Below are 25,672 nucleotides of genomic sequence, written 5' to 3' on the forward strand. Positions count from 1 at the left end.
CCAGCACTTTGGGAGGCTGAGCTGGCGGATTACCTAAGGTCAGGAGTCTGAGACCAGCCTGGCCAACATGGCGAAACCGTCTCTACTAAAAACACAAAAATTAGCCAGGTGTGATGGTGGGCACCTGTAATCCCAGCTACTCGGGAGGCTGAGGCAGGAGAATCACTTGAACCCAGGAAGCGCAGGTGGAGGTGAGCCACGATCACGCCACTGCACTCCAGCCTGGGTGACAGAGCAAGACTCTGTCTCGAAAATAAAATAAAATAAAATAAAATTAAAATAAAATGAAATAATAAAATAAAATATAAATTGGCACCTTCTCTCAGTCTAGCTGGTGAGGGAAACTATTATTGAGATGCTAGGGCTGGAAATAATGCCATAGAAGTTGCACCATGTGCACCAAGGTGAGTTACAAGAAGACATGTGGGGACAAGCTGGTATTCTCCATGCTTTGCAGATCATTCTGCAAACATGGCTGCTAACTCTGCATACAACTTGAGGGGTGTATTTCCATTCACTGTCCCCCCAAGGACACACTCAAACATAAGCACATCGCTCAATTCTCTCCCTATCTATGTACATTACCATTGTGAATAACTCTTCTGTTTCTGCTGGCTTGTTTCTGGCCAATATATAAAGCTTAGAGTAAGCTATTTATCACGATATTTGAAAAAATTAAATTAAAAACTTATTTTGCACTTTGGGAGGCTGAGGCAGGTGGATCACTTTAGGTCAGGAGTTTGAGACCAGTCTGACCAACATGGAGAAACACCATCTCTACTAAAAATGCAAAAAATTAGCCAGGCGTGGTGGCAGGTGACTGTAATCCCAGCTATTTGAGAGGCTGAGGCAGGAGAATCGCTTGAACCCGAGAGGTGGAGGTTGCGGTGAGCTGAGATCGCGCCACTGGACTCCAGCCCAGGCAACAAGGGTGAAACTCCATCTCAAAAAAAAAAAAAAAAAAAAAAATTATTTTGCCAAAAAAATCTTTGAGGTTTTAAAAACCAATTTCCACATGTCAGATCCTCCTTTGGGTCTGGCTTTCTCATCCTTGCTTGGCCTCAGTCTGCTAGATTTCAGACATGGCTTGATTTCTTTCTGTTCCAGTTCTCTAGGTCAATGCAAATTTCTGAGGTGAGCAAATGTTTCCTGCACTGTTACCTGTGAAGGAACCCCAGAAACAGAAGAAAGAAATTTTGCCTGAGAAGCCAAAAGAAAGATTTTGAAGGTATGGTAACAGATCTTAAAGCAGCCAGGGCTGGGCTGAAGTGGGAGGCACAGATTGTGCTCTTCCTAGGCCCAGGAGCACAAACACAAAAAGCCTACCAACTAGGCAAGGCAATGACAGAGAGTAAAGGGCCAGGTGTTAGAAGGGCAATTGGGAGAGATGGGGACATTTGTAGGTGATGGTTGGCTGGCTGCCTAGGTCTAGCTCATTACTGCCATGTGGGAACACAGCACTGCAGCAAACCTACCAAAAGGCAATTCTGTTATATCTGGAACATAGCAATATGAGGGCAAGAAGAGCCTAATGCCTGATGAGGGTTCACTCAACACTGATTGAATGAATGAGGGCCTTCCTGGGCAGAGGGTGGACTGTCCTGGGAGCAATAATGGGAAGAGATGGCTGGTAATTTGGAGGTCTGACAATCAAGGAAGGAAATAATTGCAGAGTGAACTTGAGCCACAGCCACTGGGATGGAGAGGAAAGGGTGAAATGCAGTAGACATTCTGAAGAATTTTCAAAAAGCAGTAACTCAGTGAAAGACCAGATGTGCAGGACTAGGGCGGTGATGAATCTTCCAGGGGATGCCTGCGATGAACTTGTCGAGAGGGCTGAAGAACTGGTCACAAGGGAGAAAAGGTAAACACATTCTTCTTCACTAGTTTCAAAGCCCTTCATCTTGCTCTCCCAAATGACCTTATTTTCTCTTTCCTCCATTCTCCCACAAAAGGGATCAGGGGATTAACCAGGGATCCAGAGGCCCAAGTGCTGAGAGAAACAGACCCAAACCTATAGCTAATTACGTGAGGTATTCATTCAGGAGAAACTGCAACAGAGTTAACAGAGGAACGGGCAGGGCAGGGGAAAAGCAATGGAGAGGAAGGGCATCTATGGGAAAGTAGCAAGAACCACTTGGGCTATGTGGAGTCATGACATATTGGCTGTATGGTAGGCAGGCAAGGACAGAAAGGGCTGAGGGAGAACCTCAAACAGTTCCCAAGTCATGGATTTTCACAGCATGAGGCATGCCTTGGGTTCTGGTCCCCAGTTTTCTTAAAGACTCAGAAAGCAGAGATACAAAATATTGCCAAGCAAAAGCATTCAGGACAAATACATGGCAGACTCAAGACTGCTGCTCAGCTAAACCAGGTGAGCCTTTTCATGGCATATTTTTTGTGGGCTTCAATCTAAAAGAAAATTTGTATAATTATCAAATTGGGTCCAAGGGCTTGGATAAATCTCAACGTTCACTTTAAAAGATACAATTCATCAACAGTTTAAGAACAACTATTACTACTTGTTAACTAAAAAACTATCATAGTAGCTAATATTTACTACTTAGTTAACGAATTTGAAGATTAATGATCGCTAACTAAGGGCCAAGGTGTTATGCTATGCCCTTCAAATGCACTGTCTTGTAAATCTTTACAATGATTCCATGAACGTTTGGTGGCATCATGGCAAATTTACTCATATGGAATAGAAGCAAGACCTATCTGTAGGATGAAGTATGGAAAAAACATTTTTTTAATAAAAAATAAAAGCAAGACCTAGAGATGTTAAGTCACCTGCCCAAGGTGAGCCGAGGTTAGAACCCAAGGTACTTCCACTCCGAGGTCCTTAGGTCCTCATTCTAAGCCAAGGGTCAGCAAACATTTTATGTAAAGGGCCAGATGGTAAATATTTTTGGCTTTGTGGGCAATATGGTCTCTGTCACAACTACTCAATTATGCCATAGTACAAAGCAGCCATGGACAGTAAACAGATGGGCATGGCTATGTTCCAACAAAACTTTATTTATGGATACTGAAATTTGAATTTCATGTCGTTTTCATGTGTCACGAAACAGCACCATTCTTTTGACTTTCCCCCAAGAATCTTAAAAAGTAAAAATCAGGCTTAGCTTGTGAGCCATAAAAAAACAGGTGGTGAACTGGATTTTCTCCACCCAATGCAGTTTGCCGACCCCGGTTGAAGCTACTAGGCTCTGTTGCCCTCCAGCTAACATCATGTGCTGGTTTCCTCAGGAGGCCCATAGATATTTTAGGAAAAAAATCGCGTGAGAGTATGTCTGGATGGGGCACATAACTCTGAAATACAATTGTGGGGAAAGGCCCAACTACAACAGCTCTGGCTCTGCATGACCTTTGACTGCAACTTGAAAAACATCTTTCTTCCTCCAAGTCCCCTCACTTGCACTCTTCTATTGAAATAAGCATTGATTCAGGTCACTTTGAAACCAGGGGAAATTCTAGGTAGGATGGGGATGTTCCTTCCCGTACACCATGATTTTCTGCAACCACAGGCCCTGTGTGCCCTTCTTACCTGCAGGGTTTGACTGAAGCGCTTTAATGGCGTGGCCTTCACGGGCGGGATGAGGTTTGCTAGCGACGTGACTCGGGAAAGGGGTTTGACCCGTTTATTACTAGGCTCCTATAGAGTTAAAAAAAAAAAAAAAAGTAAAATGTCAAGGTCAATTGCAAAGACAACATAACTCCATCATACAACTGTGTTCCACTCCACGAGGTACTGGTTGTACACTGATCTATGGAATATAAAGTGTCACGTCTCACTCTGGCTGTATGGAGATGACCTGGCTTAGGAGGCAGGGAAGGAGAAATGGCAGGCAGGGGATGTCAACAGAGGCAGTATCTGGGAAGACAGAAAAGGGGCAGGGATCTGCTCCTTATCCCTCACCCCCAGCATCTGCCAGCTTTTAGTTCAGAAGCTTCCACTTAGTAGAACCAGTCTCCCCACCCCTTCTGTAGAGAAAAGCAGCGTCTGATTTCTCACCCAATGACCTTGTCTTTTGTTGCTTCTGGTTTCATCTTTTTAAAAACCTTTTCCCCATCTTGCCTAAAGCCACTCTTATGCAATGGCTTTCCTAAAGCACCAAGATTGTTTTCTTACTTCATTAAATTAAAAAAAATTTTTTTTAAAAAGAAGTTCTATTACTGGGCTCTTAAGAAAGCATCTTTGTATCTACGGCATATTTGAAATGCACATATTAATATTTATAAATTATAACCAGATAGCAAAAGAAAATGTATAGAGAAAAAGCCCTACCACGGACATTGGTTTCTATACTATATATAGCCATAAGTTTTGAAAATCACCTCCACATAAAACATTATTTGCAAATCTGCAAGTTACTTCAAACCAGGCTGATAGGTGGGAGGGAGCCTACCCATTCCAAGGACTTTGCAGACAAGAATTACATAAATAAAAACAACAGCCTGGCCAGGCGCAGTGGCTCATGCCTGTAATCAAAGCACTTTGGGAGGGCGAAGCGGGTGGATCACGAGGTCAGGAGTTCAAGACCAGCCTGGCCAAGATGGTGAAACTCCGTCTCTACTAAAAATACAAAAATTAGCCTGGCGTGGTGGCAGGTGCCTGTAATCCCAGCTACTCGGGAGGCGTGGGATTGCTTGAACCCGGGAGGTGGAGGTTCCAGTGAGCCGAGATTGCGCCACTGCACTCCAGCCTGGTTGACAGAGACTCTGTGTCAAAAAAACAAAAAACAAACAAACAAACAAACAAACAACAACAACAAAAAAACAGGCTATGGGGAAGAGAATGATGATAGACAAAACATTTTACAAAGACAAAGAGAAGAGTTACCCTTGTCCTCCTAAGCTCCATCTGACCTGTAGTAGACAGCACATGAAGATACCAAATTTTGATGGGCAAAGCCAAAGTAGCCAATTGTGGTGGCAAACCTCAATCATTTCCAGAGGGAGCCTCTAGGTATTCATCTTTCCTTTTCAGCCATTGCTTTCAAAGTTTCGAGGGTTAAGGCAGAACTTCAGATTCTCCAGGACATTTCTGCATCCCTGTTCTGAACATAGTAGGTGCCTGGAAAAATCTTCCGTGAATTTGGAATCCTGCTGAGACACTCTCATGTCATTTTATGCCCCTGCCAGTCTCAGAAATCAACAGCCTTCTTTGAAATAGACTGTCTCCAAGCTTTCCAGCATTTGCATATAAAAATTTAAAAACTTAAAAAGAAAATTCAATACAATCTCACAATGTGGCCAGAAACGATTCCATGATTTCTCAAAGCAGTTAAATACTTTTCCAAGACGGAGAATGCAACCAGGCTGCTGGGTACCTCTCCAGCTTCTTAGCGTGCTAAGCTGAACAGACAGCAGAAAACTCTCAGAACACTAGGAAGGCTCAGTTCCAAAATGCAGAGGATGAATCTCCCAAGATGAGAGCCATTGCGTGACAATGATTTAAGTGCTGAAGGGAAAGATCTGACAGCTCTTCTGCTTCAGGTGACAATGCCCTTCAGGATGCTCCCTGTCCAGTGCCAGGCTCTTGAGCATTTGTGCTCAGAGGAGGGTTTAAAACATTTTTTTACGTCAGAGCTGCACCACTAGCGTACTGAATACACACACACACACACTGCCTCTTAAGCAACCCCTGAATTTGTCTAAATGGCTCCTGCTTTGGGCTGAAAATGCCAGGTTGGTGGCACAAACTGCATTACAGCAAGTGAGGTGACAAAGATTCCCTGAGGGAGCAGGACCTGGTCTCAGAGAATCCTGCCCGCTGACTCTGAGTCTTTCTCTTTCTCTCTCTCTTTTTTATGGTTAAAGCTGCTGGGTCACAGATTTTTATATCAGAATGGGGAAGCTGAAAGGCAAACGCCAACTGGGTTCCCTTGTTTTAAAAAGGGGCCAGAGAGCACTGCACGCTTGACAGGACGGGGGATGATCCAGCTGTGTTCCACTTGCTGTGTCATCTTTTCTAAGGTTCTGCTGACTTTGCTGTCCATTTTGCATGACCCAGTCGGACAGGCATTTTCTGCACAGCTATAAGATGTAGGTTCAACACAAATCCCAGCCTCTCTGAAGGTTGAGTGCAGTGCTGCTACGTGAGATTGTAATTAAAACTGATTTCCTAAGGCATTGCCGATTTGGATGTAAACACCAGGCTGCTCTCTGGCAATCTGACATTCCCAAGTAATGAACAATTGAACCAGAAGCCGTTGCTGTGTGATTTAGTGCTATGATCCAGCAATGTAAGCAGGTGCAATTTCAAAACCAGAACACTTACAGGTTATTGGATCTATGGGGGAGGCTTTATGCCTAACCCACAAGAGTAAAATATGAATTATGGTGTTCTCCTTGAGGGCTTCTGTGAGAATAGAAGATTTAAAAAATTCCTGGCCTCATTAGATTTTTCTTTTCCATTTACTCAATATGTCTCCAGCTACATTTTACTGCTGTCTAAAGAGAGCCCTCAGGGAAAATGTTTCCAGATTCTTGTTAAATAGCTCTACTGAGAACTAGCAAATGCAATCGCAGGGATGCTTTCAGGCTTTACAGAGAGGTAACAGAACACAACCTGCAGGGACGCTTCCTAGTCCAACAACTCAGCTGCCAGACCAAGCTGGGCAAGGTCAATGCTAAACCCAGGAACCAAGTGTCCTGTTTCAAGTGCAGACACCACCCCCCACCACGTGATTTTAAGATAGGGCAGAAGGGTATCTCACTAAAGTTTAAAAAAAAGAAAAGAAAAAAAGACACTGAGCATTCTGTATAGACAGTATTTTGTGAATAACAGTTTGTTTCATCTTTTCCAGGCCTTATAACATTTTTGTTTCTCTTGTCTTATTGCACTGGCTAGAACCACCTGTATATTGTTGATTACAAGCCAAGACAGTGGGTATACTAGTTTAATTCTTGGTTCTACAGTGATTATTAATAAGATTTCATCATTAAATATTCGCTGAGAGCATGGGAGAGGCACCCTTTAACACGTAGAGAAAGTTCTTTTCTGTACCAACTTTGCTGTGAATTTTTATCATGAATTGGCAGTGGCTTTTATCAAATGTTTGTTCTTCATTTAGTCAGAGGACAAGGAAAGAAAAAAAGGAAGAGAAGAAAAGAAGTGAGGGGTGGGAAGAAGGAAAGGAGAGAATAAAGAAAGGCATACAGGTCATATTTTTTCATAAAGAAACTGATTTGACAATTTAAAATATCTTGTGTTTAATTATGAACAAAGGAGAATAAAACACTCTATGCAATTTTATTCTTAGTATGAGTTTTTTTATTAAATGGATTTTGATATTCCTTCTCTAGGGGATACAATGATTTTTATCCTCTCCTCATTCTTCCCCTCAACAGGTAAAAGCCAAAGCAGACTATATGCAATGTAAGATAATGCCTATCGTACCAATATAATCTAGCATACTTTTTTATTCCTCCAAAAATAGTTCCATTGAAACAGACTGGCATACAGGAACTCCCCACTCATTTTCCCTGCACTTCCTTTTTGCAGCCAGAGTGGGGTGAGGAATAGTAGGAATATCATCTATGTCATGTCTGCAGCTGCCCTAAGACTCTACCCCTATTGAGCCTCAAACACCATCCAGGAGAGGCTGGAAATGTAGCCACTGGCATAAGGACTCAGGCTGCTGCATTGCAGGGCAGTGTGGCTCTCAGCTGCTTTACATCTGGCCAGGAGCAAGAAGAGGTGAGAATTGATTGTGCTAGCAGATACTCTTGCCCATGAGTTGATGGAGCCAAATAAAAAAAGTCTTTCAAATGTTTGGAAATTCCAGCAAAGCCTTTTCAGGGTTCTATCTGTGTGCCAGGTGGTGTGTGGAAACTGTACTCCCAAGGGTCATATTTAATCCACCCAGGAACCTTCTAGGTGGCTTTCATTGTCCTCATGTTAAATAGGAAATTACAATCTTACAGTGACTGAGAAACTCTAGCATAAACAAATAATAATAATGAGCTAATACTGGTAGCAGGAACTCAGCTCAGTGCTTTACATATAGTTGCATATTTATTCCTACTAACAACCTCACAAGGTAACTACTATTACAATCCCTATTTTAAAGATGGAGAAACTAAGGCATGTAGTGAGCAATTTGCTTAAAGCCATTCAGCTAAAACAAGGTGACCAGGATGTAAACCCAGTCAGGCTGACTCCAGAGCCCATGCCCTACCCCAGGGCCTGGCTAACTTTTTCTCTAAGGGGCTACCCAGCCTCTGTCATGACTACTCATCTCTGCTTTCGGACACAAACAATCTGTAAATAAATAAGTGTGGCTATATCATATTAAACATTTATTTATGAACACTAAAATTCAAATTTCATAGTTTTCATGTCACAAAATATTCTTTGAGACAGGGTCTTGCTCTGTCACTCAGGCTGCTGTGCAGTGGCACGATCACGACTCACGGCAGCCTCAACCTCCCGGGCTCAAGCAGATCTCCTCAGCCTCTCAAGAAACTGGGACTACAGGTGCTCACCACCATGCCTGGCTAAATTTTAAAAAATTTTTTAGAGAAGGGGTCTTGCCATGTTTCCCAGACTGGTCTCAAATTCCTGGGGTCAAGCAATTCTCCCGCCTCGGCTTCCCAAAGTGCTGGGGATTACAGGGTTGAGCCACTATGCCCCGCTTACAAAATATTATTCTTTTGAAATTTTTCTATCATTATAACATGTAGACATTATTCTTAGCTTGAGGCCCATAGGAAGTCAGCTGTATTCGGTCTTCAGGCCATAGTTTGCTGACTGTTGTTTGCTGACCAGTCATGTCCTGGTCAGTGGTCCTCAGCCTCAGCTTTTTTACTGTAACATACCCAAGGACAACACTCCCAGGCACTGCACTCTCCCACAGGCACACCTAGTCATCGTCAGGCTCCAGTAGATGGCATAAGCTTGATTTGCATATTCTCCCTGCAGCTGGACATGCAGGGTCCTCCCCTGATAAACAGGGGAAACATTTGACTTACTTTTTATGTGAGTAAACCCTATGTTATTGCATTTTATTCTCTTAACTTTCTAAACACAATGTCAACTTTCCTTGACCATTTTAATATATATATGAACAAAGGACATAAAAAGTGATATAATGCCTGGGATCTACTTCAAAATAATGACAGTGGAGAAAGCGGATGGAAAAAGAGGAAAACAGAACTGGTCACAGGTTGGTAGTTGTCAAAGCTAGGTGCAGGGCACAGGTACGTGACAAAATACATGTCAAATGGTACATGTATTTGGTACATGCCTGCCTATGGTACATGTCAAAATAAAAAGGTTTTTTTGTTTTTTTTGTTTGTTTGTTTTTTTGAGACGGAGTCTCGCTCTGTCGCCCAGGCTGGAGTGCAGTGGCACTATCTTGGCTCACTGCAAGCTCCGCCTCCCGGGTTCACGCCATGGACAATTCTTTAATTCCTGCTTCTGCCTCTTCCCAGCTATAAGCTTTACTTCAAATGGCCCCACTCCACCCAGCATGGGGGCACTTGACAGCTTGCTTTGTACCTTTTCTTTCAACGAATTCCTACAGATTTTCCCTCTTGTGTTAATGTTTTTCTAACAAAATGGTTGAGAATGAGCCATATTTTTATAGATTTATCTATTTTAGTCTGGCTCTCATATTCACTAATCTTGTCTTAAGCAAGTTACTTACTCAGTTTCTTCAACTGAAAAATGGGGAAATAACCTCGTAATACAGCAGTGAGAATTCTGTGGGTAGGAGCTATGCTTTACAGGGAACTTACAATCTGTGCAGGTGCTGGGCGAAGAGCTTTATAAGGATTTGCTCTTGGCATCTTCAGAACATCTTATGAGAAAGCTAGTATCATTATCCCCATTTTATAAGTGAGCAAGCCAAGGTTTAAGGAGCACAAATACACAAGATCACGTATTTCAGGTAGAGGCAAAATGTGGACCATGTACTGGACTATACGCCTCTGCTTCATTATTCTGCCCAAAAACAGACAGATAATGACGATGAGCACATAGCACAGTACTTTGTGAATAGCAAGACAATTATCAGAGCCTAGAATAGGGCTCACAAATTGGTATGTTTTTGCTAAAGATTATTCCCCCTGCTATCTTTGCCTCTAAGAACAGGTGAGCTTATCTATTCCCTTAATATGAGCATACTCTTTTTCAAAAAATTGATTTTGAAATAATCTTAGATTTACAGAAGAGTTGCAAAATTAGTAGAGTGTTCCCATACATCCTTTACACCACTACCTCTATGTTAACATTTTACATAACCACAGTACATTTATCAAAACTAAGAAATTAACATTGGGGCAATACTATTAACTAAACTATTAACAGAGTTATTGGGATTCCACCAGTTTCTGTTTTCCCACTAGTGTCCTTTTTCTGTTCCAGGATCTAATCTAGAATCCAAAGTTATATTTCTGTCCCATCTGTGATATAGTTCCTCTGTCTTGTTGTCTTTCATGATCTTATAGCAAAATACTAGAGCTCTCTAATTGACACTTGTGAAGAGTACTGGTTGGTTGTTTTATAGAATGTCTCTCACTTTAGATTAATCTTATATTCTCTCACGATTAAGTTCAGGTTATGCATTTTTGGCAAGAAAAAACACAAAGATGTACCCTTCCTGGTATATCATATAGGTGGTACACCATGTTGCTAAGTCTTATTACTGGTGATGTTAACTTTGACTACGTAGTTAAGATGGTCTTATGGATTGAATTATGCCCCCACTGAAAGATAAGTGTAAGTTCTTACTCCAGATACCTGTGAATGTGACCTTATTTGGAAATAGGATCTTTGTAGATAAAATCAAGTTAAGAAGAGTCACACTAGTTTAGAGTAGGCCCTAAATCTAATCACTGGTGTCCTTATAAGAAGAGAGAAATTTAGAGACACACATGGAGAAGATGGCCATGTGACAACAGAGAGGTGGAGACTGCAGTGATGTATCTACAAGCCAAAGAACATGAAGGATTGCCAGCAAACACCAGGAACTCGGAAGAAGAAAGGATTCCTCTGCAGGTTTCAGAGGGAGCATGGCTCTGCTGACATTTTCTTTTCTCTTTTTTTTTTTCTTTTTTTGAGACAGAGTCTCGTTCTGTCACTGGGACTAGAGTGCAGTGGCACAATCTCAGCTCACCGCAACCTCCACCTCTGGGTTCAAGCGATTCTCCTGCCTCAGCCTCCCGAGTAGCTGGGACTACAGGAGTACACCACCATACCCGGCTAATTTTTGTATTTTTAGTAAAGACAGGGTTTCACCATGTTGGCCAGGCTGGTCTCAACTCCTGACCTCAGGTGATCCACCTGCCTTGGCCTGCCAAAGTGCTGGGATTACAGGTGTGAGCCACCACACCCGGCCTCTGCTGACATTTTCATTTCAGACTTAGCCTCCAGAATAAGACAAAAATTTTTCGTTGTTTTAAGCCACCTAGCTTATGGTACTTTGTTATAGCAGTCATAAGAAACTAACACAGGTGGTGTCTGCTGGATTTCTCCACTGTAAAGTTAATATTACTCTCTTTGTAACTAATACATAGTTTGGAGGACTTTGTGACTTTGTGCATTCTTCTTAGCCCAATTTAGGGAGTGTTTACTCAGTATGTGCAAAGTGGCCTTAATTGAAGTATACAGGTGTCACTGTTGTGGGGAATGTCTCCCAGCTGAATAGGGAGAATCAGAAGGTTGAGCCACAAAGAGTCAAGAGAGTCAGTGTCAGGTGGAGCTGGCAAGGAAGGAGCAGGTGGGGTGGCTGGAAGGCAGGGCATGGTGCAGTGGACAATACAGGAACGTAGGGCACATATGCAGCACTGAGGAGGCCTTCATAGAGCTGCCTGAGCAAAGGAGAAGTAAGACTGTGGGTACAGAAAGGGGAGCTGCCTTGGAGCTTGCAAATGACTCTTCATCTTATTTTTTTGGAAATAGAAAAAGATAATAATAATGAAATAATTGTTCCTAATTCTAAAATTTCCATTGAAATATTTTTTCTGTTCTTTTTTTCCCCTGGCACAGAGCTAACTGACCTGGTGTCATCTGTTCCCAGAAGATGAAAGACAAATAATGAGGCCCAAATCCCAACGGAAACCTGACTTCATTGATTAGGCCAAATGTGTTTCAGAATTATTGGTTTTTAACCCCCAAGGTGAGAAAAGGTCTTCAAACTCAGAACTATAATTTTCCTCTTGTATGCTTATCAGTGATTTCAACAAAGGGACTGCAAGCTTTGTGGACTTTGACAAACCACCAGGAACTGTTCCGGGAGGCATCCCTGCTATCTTTGTCTTGGCTAATCTCAAAACATGGAAGCCACATTCTTGTGTTTGTTTTCTCCGGCCGTGAGTTTGGTTGCCAGTTGCCTCACATTAGGCATCCAAGGGGGATTTGATTTCCTTTTTGATAAAATGGCTCAACTCTTTCCTCCATATTAAGATAAGGTGCTATGAGGAAAAGATCCCAATTTCCTTTTTTTTAAAAAAAAAAAGCTGGGTTTTGTTTTGTTTTGTTTTTGTTAATGAGGGAACAGGGACAGCCTGGATAACTAAAATCCACAAAACACCCTGAGTTAGTTCAGTCTCAAACCCAAGCTGCAGACAGGCTTTCGGGCTGCTGGATTGAGACTCCAACAATCTCTTGCCCCGTCTCATGGAAGTGCTAAAGAGCAGATGATGAGAGAAGTCGCAAGAGAGTCTGGGCAAACCCACAAATTAAACCATCAACTCTCAGGTGCATAAAACTGAACATATTAATGTTAGAGGGATGACGTTTATTCTCTGTATATCAAGCTCTGTCTGCCTGAGCCAGTCAGCACCAAAAGCAGATTCAGCACCTATGGCTTCTTGGCCAAAGTCTCCCTGTGAGGTGGTTGCTTTCGGGGGAGCCTTGAATAAGGGAGAGATATAAGGAGGACAGTTGGCAGTTGGCTGAGCTCACACAATGCTGGCAGGAGCCTCTGAAACCATGCTCAGAGGCCCTGCCCAAACCAGCTTCCTATAAAACGCAAATTAAAAAAACAGGGGTAGAAAGAAATCACACTTTATGACAATTTCTGTAGTCCTCCTAGCTTCATTTCCTCCTGGCCTCCCCTGTTTCCTTCAAGTCCAAAACACATGGTAGCAAAATACTATAGCTCTCTAGTGTTTGTAATAAACTGAATGGCAAAATGAAGGAAAGGTGGGGGTAGGCGGCAAGCGAGATGGATTTCTTCCGGTACACCCGGGAGAAGCAATTAATTTTACTACAGATTTGGAGAGGGCGAATGTTCACGGCATACCATTTTGTTTCTGAGAGAAGACTCAAGCAAGTCATTACCTTTATTCTTCTTGGTACCACTGAGTTTTTGCCCCCACATTGGAAAAGTAACCTCTCCTACTTGCCTGCCATGGGGAAATTCATTTTTGCTGAGTGAAGGTTTATGGGCTGAAAAAAAGAACCTTGGGAAATAATTCAGTAAAATACAGGACTCTGAGAGGTGAAGCAGGCAGCAGCCTAGGTTACAAACATAATCTCTAAGCAGAGCCAGTAAAATAAAACAAAACCACTGTTTCAGACACTGTATTTCTGGCTAAGGTTTCACTCTGCAATAACTTTCAAAGTTACTCGTTTTAGTCAACATTATAAGGGTAAGTCAACATTTGTCCTGGCAGCAAGCCCAAATCTGTTATTTTATTAGTCTGCTACTGGTTAAATTGGCCCAAGATTAAACACATCTAATAAACAGCCCTAAAATATTGAAGTTTAGCAGAAAACCACATTCAATTCTCTTTACACAGGATGTTACTATTACTTAACCTTGGGCAGAGGGAGAACTGCACACCCACACCCCTGTTAAGTTCCTTTTAGCAAACACCAGCCCCCACTGCCTGAAACTCATCTTGGTCATGCCCAGACATGATGCTACAGACCTTCAGAGAAAGAGGAAGCCAAATATTTAGCTCTCTCTGCGGTCCCTGGCTCCACATCTGCCTTCTGAGGCGGAAAGGGCCAGATGCTCAGAGCTGGAGAACTTTAAAGAGTTCAACCTCCTTAAAAATTAGGAGAGTTGCCAGCAGCATCAAGTCTCTGTGGCCCTTATGGGAAGGCCAGCCATGGGCCCAGAGGATGTTTTCTTACATCAGGTTATGCATTTTTGGCAAGAATGCCACAGAAATAACGTGCCTATAATGCCACACCCATCCCCTGGTCTGGAAAATGGGGCTGGACATCCCTGGTTAGATGATGCCAACAAGGCACCCAGAGGTAGAAAAGGTCTCCTGGTCACAGCCACGGGGTCCAGAGGACAGTCTCTGTGACTTTGGGGTTCTGGAGTCAGTCATTTCCTACTGACTTCTTGGAAACCTTTGGGTGGAATATATGTCCTGCATTTGTTTATCGCTGTAAAAGGGATTCCCTGGCTTCCCCTTGGGTGGGGTTGGAGAAGGGGGAAAAGGATGCCACTGGGAGTTCCATTCCTGCTTCTTTAAGGACATTTTCTGGGCTCTCTCAGAGCTTAGGAATAATCTGAATGCCTCTGCAGCAAGTGACAAAGTTCTTATCACTCTGGCCCAAAGAGCGCATTGATTCTTTGCAAAGGATCTAAGGATAAAATATGAGCCAACCTGTCTGGTCAGAGTGCAATACCCTACGACCTTGGGCCCAAAATATAACCTCTATAAGCTAGTTTCCTCTACTGTGAAGTGAAGATGCCTCTCCTACCTCCTCACAGAGTTGTTGGGAAGATCACAGGAGACTAGGTGTATAATACGCTTGGCAGACACCCGCCTGTTAGTCCTCAGTAAATATCAGAGTATTGTCCTTATTTCTGTTGTCCTGGGAGAGGCATGGTCTCTCTGCCAGCCTGCGCCCCTGCCGTCTTCTATTCCCTGCAGCACTGGATTTTGCCTTGATCCTTCCAGGGACAAAGCTGGAGTTCCATGTCACCTGCCAGAATCATACCAATAACTGCTCTGGCCACTGAGGCTGCTACGAGACCATGTATTTTGATGCCATATTCCTGCCTTCCTTTTCTTCCTGTGGTTTTATCATCTGTTTAGTCAAGCTCTGGCTGGATACAGCAAAACTAGCGGTGGTCTGGCAGGATTCAAGGCTATATTGGAAGAAAGGAAAGCAGTAAAATCTCAAGATAAGGACCCAAGTCCTAATCTTGGGTCCTTATAGATGGGTCTTGAGGTTTGCATTATCCTCCCACCCGCCCACTGCCACCAACACTGCTGAATTATGGGCTAGAAGAGCTGGTCTCCAGTCTTGCCAGATCCCAATACTGTCTGGAATCAGGCAATGAGAGGAATTCTGGTCATTCAACCCATGTCGGATGTGCAAGGTGAAACTTCACAAAAATAATGTGTAACCAAGAAAGGACCACACAGAACCACAGAAAAGTCCTCTCTCTTTCTCATCCATCTGTTGTTCTTTGAAGCTCAGCATTATCTTGCTTCCCAGAAGAGGAAAAAGAAGTAGGGAGATGAAAAAGGGTGCGCAGATCTTAATCTCAGTGTCCCAAAGGAAGGACAGACTGTTCCAACTGAATCTGGGATGATCAAACACATCTCAGGCAAGCAAAGCTGACAGTCAGGTCTGTCATCTGACTGAAAACTAGACAGGGACCAGGGATCCTAACTGGTTGCTGGGTAAAAACTACAGGGACGTCTGACCAAGGGCACTGGGTCTGCAGAAGAAAATGGATCCTGATGTCTAGTTGGTTTCTGTTTTTGACAAGAACAACGGTTTTGAGCAGACAGGCCTTGCAGAGATGTGACCTCCAGAAAGAAACACAAAATATGTTCAAGGTGCTCTCTGGTTAACTCCCAGCTGTCCCTTCCAGCACAAATTATCCCTTCAAATGTTTGGTCCATGTGTGTCCTCAGGAGAACATGTCCACACTTAGAACCAGGGGACACAGCACCCGGGTGTTTTAGAGCACTCTGCTCCCAGCTGAGAACAGAATACATTGAAATCTGATTATTCAGAATGGAAAAAGCTACTAGTCAAACAACTACATGGGATTGATTAAATTGGAAATAAATTTTTCAAAATCTTAAACTTTCCTGTTTTTGGCTTTCAGCTGACATCTTCCCACCCACTGAGCAATGGTATGCAGATAAATAAGATACAAAGCATGCTGTTCAGGAAACTGTGAGGTAAGTAATCTATAATGGATTCATCTGGCATTTCTGTTGCCCCCACACACCCCAAATGAGCAGATGAATAGCTTCAAAATGTTATTCTTTGGGAGGGGTGTATGTGCATGTGTGCACAACACAAAACTGATTTCATTTGTTGAGACACTTTCCATCCTGTAGTGCATTTTTAATGACAAGAATTTAAAAATACCCAGTAACAACGGATTTTTCCAAAGGTTCATAACAAACACTGGCTCTCAGTGCTGTACATTTGCAACCTTGAAACATAGTGATTACGTGTTATTTTGAACTCTCAGCAATTAATATGCAACCAGATGTATCATTATCTACAGTTTATTAAAATGCAGAAGCCTGTGAATATAAAAAAAATGATGCAGCACACAACAAAGAAGGCAAGGAGCTCAGAGACTCAGCTCTGCTCCCAGCATCACTCTCAGCTAGTTTCAATTCCAAAGAGATAATGGGGAAAATGGGTAGACAGTGGCAACTGACTTAAAATGAAAGAATAAATACAAACCTGTGATTTGGTTGTTGGGTTAAAAAAAAAAAAAAAGTTGGCTAGCCATTGTAGAGTCAGTGGTAAGGGATGTCAATAAAAGTTTCCAGAAAAGACAAGGACATTCTGGTGGTAAAATAAAAATGGTATTTATTCCTGAGGCAAAGGATGCCTGCAGCAGAGAGCAGCAAGGTTCTCAAGTGTTTTCCAATATGGGCCATCTACAGAGGGGAGGATTCCTTTGAAGACTGCTGGGAGTCTAAACTGGCAAAATAATTTCCTTGGTAAAGGTTTCCCAAGCACTGCCAGGTTGGGAAGGGCACAAGGATGGAGTGGAAGGTTCTTCTTTTACATGCCAGGCCCTCCTTCCCTCTGCCCCAACATTTGAGAGTCAAGTGAGGGGCGCCCCTGAGTTTGCAAAGCAGGACTGTGCAGAGGGCCACTTGACCCTGCAAAGCTTCGATCAATTGCGATTAAATAAATTATACCCTGCCAAGGCACTTGCCTACTCATAGACTCTAGCAATTTTCTAGAAACAGAGCAGTCATCCTACTACACCTGACGCAGGTGTGACTCTTGTGACTCTGAAGCACTATATAAACAATGAGGGAAGCCTAGGAAAGGAAAGGAGGAGGCACCAAGAGCCATGGAGTCACACACGCTCTCATCTATGCCATACAGCAACCCCGTTATCCTGTTTCATAGAGGAGGAAGCAGGTGTTCAGAGAAGTGAGATGACTTCCTGCAAGTCATACCCAGTAATTAACTGGCAGTGGTGAAATCTGAATTCAAATCTACCTGCCTTGAAAACTTTCCCCGCCACCCCCACACTGGCTTCCCAGGATATACAACTTCCTCTGATAATAATAATAATAATATAATAGCAATATACAGGAGGACTTTGTGCTAGGCTGTGCCAAAGTGCTTTCTGTGCATTATTTCCTTGACTTCTCTTAAGTTAGTGCTATTAATATACCCATTTCACAGTGTAGGCAACTGAGACTCAGAGGGGTTAAGGGCCTCGCCTGAAGTCACACAGTCCAAATTGAGCCCAAGGCTATTAACTCAGCAAGGCCTGGGTTCTTACTTAACCACAGCATTGTTAGTTTCCTAAACCAGGGAGGAACCCTGAAACGAATAGGCTGTAGAGGCAGAAAGGAAGTAGACACTGACGCAGGGTGTGGAGGAGGACAGAATGTTCATTTGGCATTCAAGCCCTATCACTCTGGAATCAGCAGCTCCTCTTGACTCCTCCCTCAGAATCTTAGTGAGCCCAGGTTCAAAGGTGTCCCGCTCATGTGCCCCCAGAAGATGCTGCCCTCTGCTAAGGGCACACCTGAGGACTGGGGGGTGGCAGGCATCCAGCATCAGGGAGCCTATTGGATGACCACTTCTCAGTATTCCCCCTCCACAGTCTGCCAAGCTCCCCAATGAAACTGCCTGCTTCTCCCCCTCCTCGTGGTTGACAGTCACTACCCGTATTGTTGTGTTGTTAATGACTTGGTCAAACTGAAGTAGAAGTTCCTTGAGGACAGAAAGCATGGCTTTTCTAAACCAGGGGGAACATGATACACAGAGCCAGGTCTCAATAAATATTTATGGACAATTAAAGAGCATTAGGGGTCATTTTTTAGTTGTCTAGCTCTTTACCAGCTCGTATCCATCACACTATGGAGTTTCCCTACATTTCCAACAAAGGATCTATTTATAATTAAAGCACCCTGCAAATGAATAGGGCATGAAGAGCTCAAAGCAACCTAATCCACCCTCATCTGCTTGCCTTGGGTCTGTGTCCGTGGTTGGCATTTGGCTAGGATTCTCAGATGATGCATGTCAGGTGGGAGCCGGCCTCAGGACAACTTGCTCCCTACTCCTCTGGCCAGGGTGCCTCTCTACCCAGAGCTCACACACCAACCCCTGTCTGAAAGTCATTCTGGGAACAACCAGAAAGCCACACTAGATTTTTTTGTTATTCTACCTGGCAGAAATGAATGTGAAGCTTGCCAGTATGCTTGGAACATCTTTTGTTTTAAAAATAATAATGCCCAATGCTAACTCTGATCTCTTTATTTCCTACAAAGGAAGGAGCTACCTCCTAGCAGATGCCTTGCTAAGTATAACCACCTATAGCTTCTACTCAACTGATCTACGTTCAAGATAGATGCTGCTGCTGCTGCTGCTGCTGCTAATGACCTATTAAGTACTTGTTTGGTGGAAGCCCTTTATATGCCTATTTCATCTTCACAATTCCCTTGCAAATTCCCAATTTTCAGATGAGGAAACTAGGGCTTAGAAGATGAGACACAAGTCCAAGATCTCTCAGCTCACAGGTGGCCAAGTGCGGATTCAAACTCAGTTCAGGCTGACTTCCAAATCCAAATTCTTAACCAGTACATTCTAGGGCTGACTCCAATTAAAGTGTAATCTCACCCAATCCTTCCCACCAGAGTGAAGGGAAAAAGGAACAGGATGGTTTGAATCATTTTAGCTGGAACTTTGGCATGTTCTCTGAAGCTTTGAAAGGAAAAAGATTTATGTTCTGAGAACAGAAATCTACTTTTATTTTTTAAGTTGGCTAACATGTAGCACAGATTCATTTCCTGTAACACATTAAAGCCAATTTTTATCTACTTAGTATCTGAAATTTGGGTCCTATGCTAAATGTCCAAATTTCAAGTTTAGTTTGCAAGTGACTGTGTCAAACTTGGGAACTTATTGTAGAATTCTAATCCTAGAAAGCCCCTCAGAACATGCCTTGTTCACTGTTTCCAAACTCTCTGTATTGCCATGATAATTTTTTGCCATATGTACATATCACCTGAGCTATTATGTACTATTTCCTTAATTAGTCATTTTTTACTTAAAAACTTATTGTAAAAATAAACTCTATCACTGCCTTAAATGGAAAATCACTATCACCTGCCATAAACAGAAACTAACTTTAAAAAATGAACCCTGAGGCCTACACTTAGTTACACAGGGAAATTATCAAGTGATGGGGAGGTGTTAAAGACACACTAATTCCAAGTGGAAACTTGAAATAATCAGAAGGATCAGATAATTTAAAAGGGAAAGTGATTAAATTATTTTGTGATTTGTCTTTATAAGATTTGAGCTGCCCAAGTGGTATGAAACCCACCTTCTGGGAAACAATGAACTAATCCAGTCCTCTCATTCCAGAAACAGACTCTGAAATACCAAGAAGCTAAGCCTACCTTTGCCCTGTCCCCAGCTACTTGGGAAGCTCTTATAAGAACCAGCTTAGAAATAAATGCTGCATTTAAGAGACTTCCAAAGCAAGCTCCTGTTCCTTGATGTTGGTGCCAGAATCAAGCTCACTCTTCTAGGCCCTTGGAACCTGGGCATAAAGCATTCAGAGACTAATAAGAGAATGCAACATGTCTTTTCTGATGCTCTCTCCTTCAAAGCTCTCAGATAAGTCACCACCAAACATCTGAGGAGGAAGGAGGTGGAGGTGACAGTTCATCATGCATCTGTGGCTTACACACAAGAAACCATCAGTTTTCCCTCTTCTAACAGCTTATTTCCTTCTTTACAGTGGTTTCTGACTCCTTCTGCAAGATCACACCCAGACATCCCCAACACAATTACCAGGATGGCTGAGAAAATGAACCAAGACTGCCAAAACCTAACATGATATTGATGAGCCACTTCCACCCCTCCCCAACCTGTGTGAAGTCAAAAATTAAAAATAGTCTTCCCCAGTGACCTTTAGTTATCTTCTCTGTATTTGCCTGGGGTCGTTCTTGAAATGCCTGCGTCACTTGCGATTATGAAATGTTAGTATGCCAACATAAGATAGCACACTTGAAATGGGAGCTTGCCCTGGCCTTGGGTTCAGAAAGCACCCACAGGGAAGACTTACCATTTTGCCCCCCTCGGCCATCTGGCCCAACTCCATCTCTTTCTGCCACTAGCTTGTTTCCTTTTTCTTTCTGTAGCGTCTTCCTCTAGGAAGACTCCACATTTCCAAATCTGACAGCCCATGGCAAGTCCAAAACATTTACCTTTCTTTTTTCCTTTTCACATTTTTTTTTCAAGGTTCCGACATAGGCTATCAGCTTTATTTAATTCAATCAGGTTGCCAACTTCTAATGCTAATGGTATCTACAGAAAGAGTGCCCTCAGGAAATGCTGTATTTCTTCTTACTATTTATCACCTCTGCTGCAAACATTAGGTCTGCAGAGTTCAGAAAGACATCATTTTAAGATATGTCGTGGCCAGAAGTGGTGGCTTATGCCTGTAATCCCAGCACCTTGGGAGGCCGAGGTGGGAGGATTACTTGAACCCAGGAGTTCGAGACCAGTCTGGGCAACATAATGAGACCCTGACTCTAGAAAAATAAAACAATTGAAAGAAAATTAGCCAGGTATGGTGGCACACGCCTGTAGTCCTAGCTGTAGTCCTAGGACTACAGCTGTAGCTACTCTGGAGGCTGAGGTGGGTGGGAGGATCGCTTGAACCTGAGAGGTTAAGGCTGCAGTGAGCCATGATTGTGCCACTGCACTCCAGCCTAGGCAACAGAACAAGACCCTATTTCTAACACAAACCAACAAACAAAATACATCACCTATGTTTACAGAAGTTTGTATCTATCCATTCCTTGTGGGCTTTTCGTTTTAACAGTGATCTCACATCAAATTTAAAGTAGGGCCTTGCAGTTGGAGATTACTCTGCACAGTGTTCTGGCTAACTTTAACGGGGTTCACTTAGAACACCCCCAGAGAGACAGTGCTGCTTATCACCTACCCAGAACCATGACTGGCTTAAGCCAACATTGTGGCATGCCAAGAGGTCAAGGCTGGGCAAGGAGGGACCAACATTTGGGCCCTGCCTCCTAATTTCTCTGAATCTCTTTTTCCTCAGTTGACAAACAAAAAGGACAGCTCCAGAAAAAAAGAAAAATGAAGAAAAAATGAAAAACTAAAAAAAGAAAACCTAAAAACAAACAAAATAGCAAAATTAAAAAAAAAAAAGGACAATCCTTGCCTTGTCCAGCTCCCTCAGCTAATGCAAGGCTCAAAGGAGATAATGCATGGAAAATAAGTGACTGCTGGCTGGGTGCGGTGGCTCACGCCTGTAATCCCAGCTACTTGGGAGGCTGAGGCAGGAGAATCGCTTGAACCCAGGAGGCAGAGGTTGCAGTGAGCCAAGATCTTGCTGCTACACTCCAGACTGGACAAGAGTGAGACTCTGTCTCAAAAAAAAAAAAAAAAAGAAAAGAAAAGAACTGACTACTATCTGAACAAAGGGTGGCATTGCTCTAGATTTATTGAGCACAATGAAAAAGGAGGAAGGTGTCTTGATTGCAACATGCCTGTCTCCTCTTCTCTACATCCCATATGCACACATATAGGTTTAAATTGGTTATAATGAGTATATAATCATGCTCAACTTTTTTTCCTCTTTATTTGTTCCAGGAACACTAGGGTATTTCTGTTTGCTAGTGAGTAATGGCTGCAAATGATGTCACTGACCCCTGTGCCAGAGGCCATAGTCATGGAGCTATTGCTCTATTGTAGGACAGAGAGGTTGTTGGCTTTTCTGGCCAGTTAAATAGGAAAGGATGCTAGACTGGAACCAAACCTTCAGACTTCAAGCTCCAGCTAGGCCATTCCCAGCTGTGTGATCTTGGGCAAATCATTGGACCTCTCTGACCCTTGGTATCTCGTCTTTAAAATGAGGACAATTATATACTCAGGTAAGTCAAAGAATATGAAAGTGCTTGAAACTGTAAAATGCACGAATACAAAGCATGGCTATTATTGCAAATAATGTCATTATGAACAACTTTGGAAACACAGCCTTTTCTCCACAAGAGCTAGAATACTACGTCCAAAGATCTGAACAATTTTTGTCTTTTAGTATGCACAGAAAGTGTGTTATTTTCTTTTTCTTAATTTTTTTTTTTAAATAGAGACAAGGTCTTGCTATGTTGCGCAGGCTGGTCCCAAACTCCTGGGCTCAAGCAATCTGCCTGCCTCAGCCTCCCAAAGTGCTATGATTACAGGCATGAGACACTGTGCCCCACCAATAAGTGTATTATTTTCCTGCAACATTCACGACATTGGGTTTTTGTTTTTTTTTTATTTTTATTTTTTTGAGACAGAGTTGCACTCTGTTGCCCAGGCGGCAGTGCGGTAGTGCGATCTCAGCTCACTGCTACCTCCGCCTCCCGAGTTCAAGCAATTCTCCTGCCTCAGTCTCCCAAGTAGCTGGGATTACAGGCTCCCGCCACCAGGCCCAGATAATTTTTGTTTTGTTTTGTTTTGTTTTTGAGAATGGAGTCTTGCTCTGTCGCCCAGGCTGGAGTGCAGTGGCGCAATCTCGGCTCACTGCAAGCTCCGCCTCCCGGGTTCACGCCATTCTCCTGCCTCAGCCTCCCGAGTAGCTGGGGCTACAGCTGCCCGCCACCGCGCCCGGCTAATTTTTTGTATTTTTAGTAGAAACGGGGTTTCACCGCGTTAGCCAGGATGGTCTCGATCTCCTGACCTCATGATCCGCTCGCCTCGGCCTCCCAAAGTGCTGGGATTACAGGCATGAGCCACCGTGCCCGGCAATTTTTGTATTTTTAGTAGAGACTGGGTTTTACCATGTTGGCCAGGCTGGTCTTGAACTCCTAAGCTCAGGTGATCCGCCCGCCTCGGCTTCCCAAAGTGCTGGGATTACAGATGTGAGTCACCACGCCCAGCTTGGTTTTATTATGTCTTAAAAATAGTTGCAATATCAGTTAGGTATAAAATAGCACCTTATTATTGCCTTTTTCATTTCTATAATTCCTACTAGAGTGAACATTTTAAATCTTTACTGTTCCTTGTGTATGAACTACCTTCTAGTATCTTTGGCTTATTTGTCAATGAATATCTTAGGGTATTTTTTAAATATCTGTATAAATTATTTATATGACAAAGATGTTAATCTTTAGTCTGTCATTTTTATTTCAAAAATCTTTTTCAATATATTAGTGTACTTCTCTTGTCTAAAGAAGCATATTAAGCCTAAAAGAAATCCTGTTTGTTGACATAGTATCATACAGTATCTTTGCACTTATTAATACTCAAGTTTTTCAGGCACACTAAAGATGTCCAGAAGAAATAAGCAAGGACAGGAAAGAGATAGGACAGTATGTCACATTTGGAAAAGTTAAGGGAACCAGGAGTACCAGGCCAGGAGAAGGAAAACATCTGAGGGGAGAGAGGGAGAGGAGAGAATGCACATGTGTGTGGAGTGGGAGAGGTGCACAGAGAGAGTGGTTTTCAAATACTTACAGGGATAACACATAAGAAAGTATTACTGGGCCAGGCATGGTGGCTCACGCCTGTAATCCTATCACTTTGGGAGGCCGAGGGGGGTGGATTATCTCAGGTCAGGAGTTTGAGACCAGCCTGGCCAACATGGTGAAACCCTGTTTCTACCAAAAATACAAAAATTAGCAGGGCTTGGTGGCATGTGCCTGTAATCCCAGCTACTTGGGAGGCTGAGACAGGAGAATAGCTTGAACCCGGGAGGCAGAGGTTGCAATAAGCTGAGATTGCACCACTGCACTGTAGCCTGGGCAACAAGAGCGAGACTCTATCTCAAAAAAAAAAAAAAAAAAAAAAAGAAAGTATTACTGAACATTGCTGCAGGAAGCAATGTTACAACTAAGAAAGGATTTTCTCATCATCTATACTGAACACAGACGGAGTACAGTCATCCTTCAGTATCCAAGGGTGATTGGTTCCAGAACCCTCTCAGATACCAAAATCTAAGGATGCTCAAGTCCATGATATAAAATGGCATACTGTTTGCCTGTATCCTACACACATCCTCTTACACTTTAAATCATTTGTAGATTACTTAGAATATCCAATACAATGTAAGTGATAATCGTTGTTATCCTGTATTGTTTTTTATTTGTATTATTTAAATTGTTGTATTGTTATTTTTTATTGTTTTATTCCCTAATATTTTCTTTTTTTTTTTCTGAGACAGGGTCTCCCTATTTCACCCAGGCTAGGGTTGCAGTGGCACAATCTCAGCTCATTGCAGCCTCAAACTCCCTGGCTCCAGCAATTCTCCCACCTCAGCCTCCCAAGTAACTGGGACTACAGGTGTGTGTTACCACGCTTGGTGAATTCTTTGATTTTTTTTTTTTTTAGAGATGGGGTCTCGCTGTGTTGCCCAGAATGGTCTCAAACTCTTGGGCTCAAGCAATCCTGCTGCCTCTGCTTCCCAAAGTCCTGGAATCCAAATATTTTTGACCAATGGTTGGTTGAATCCGTGGATGTGGAACGAGTGGATACAGAGGGCCAACTGTATACAACCTGAAATGTTGTCCCTGGAGGTGTTAAGCAGAGATTGAATGGATCTGGCAGCAGATAAGAACTGGGCTACATGTTCTCAACAGGACTTTCCCACTCTGAAGTTCTCTGATGCAATGACCCTGGGTCATTTCCTGGAGGCTGGATTTGTTTGCTTCATAAATCCTCAGAAAAAAAGAGCCTGTTTTGCTACTCCTTTCCTCCTCATCTTAAGAGCCAGAAAGAAGAAAAAAGTCTAGTGAACTTACCGTTAAGGTTTCTCATTCAGCTTCAATTAACTGAAATTTACTAACAATCGGGCTACCTTCTCTCAAAAGGACACAATGGTCCAAACAGAAAGTCCGGGCACAAGTGTTTCTAGACTTAAAAAGAACCACTCCTTTCCCAGCCAGTAGAAGGTTTGGAAACCTTTCCTGATTAACTTGTGACACAGTCTCTCTCTCTTTTTTTTTTTGAAGATGGACTCTTGCTCTGTTGCTCAGACTGGAGTGGCGCTCGGCTCACTGCAATCTCTGCCTGCCAGGTTCAAGCGATTCTCCTGCCTCACCCTCCTGAGTAGCTGGGATTACAGGTGTGTGCCACCATGCCTGGCTAATTTTTGAATTTTTAGTAGAGACGGGGTTTCACCGTTGGTCAGGCTGGTCTTGAACTCCTGACCTTGTCATCTGCCCACCTCAGCCTCCAAGTGCTAGGACTACAGGCGTGAGCCACCACACTGGGCATGAC

At 43.0% G+C, this 25,672-nt stretch overlaps 1 protein-coding gene across 9 annotated transcripts in view; it reads right to left on the reverse strand.

Annotated features, from left to right (window-relative positions):
- Positions 1–25,672, reverse strand: part of ARHGEF3 (Rho guanine nucleotide exchange factor 3) — a 344,332-nt gene that overhangs the window by 42,773 nt on the left and 275,887 nt on the right. For 8 of the 9 annotated variants that reach the window (XM_034956705.3, XM_055110969.2, XM_057301996.2 and 5 more), the window contains one exon: positions 3,551–3,658. In XM_034956705.3, the coding sequence (XP_034812596.1) occupies positions 3,551–3,658 (108 nt within the window). Of the gene's footprint in view, positions 1–3,550; positions 3,659–4,944; positions 24,218–25,672 lie in introns of those variants that run through there. The other variant, XM_003818716.6, reaches the window with a different exon arrangement.

Source organism: Pan paniscus, chromosome 2, assembly GCF_029289425.2.
Source record: "Pan paniscus chromosome 2, NHGRI_mPanPan1-v2.0_pri, whole genome shotgun sequence".
Lineage (NCBI taxonomy): Eukaryota > Metazoa > Chordata > Mammalia > Primates > Hominidae > Pan > Pan paniscus.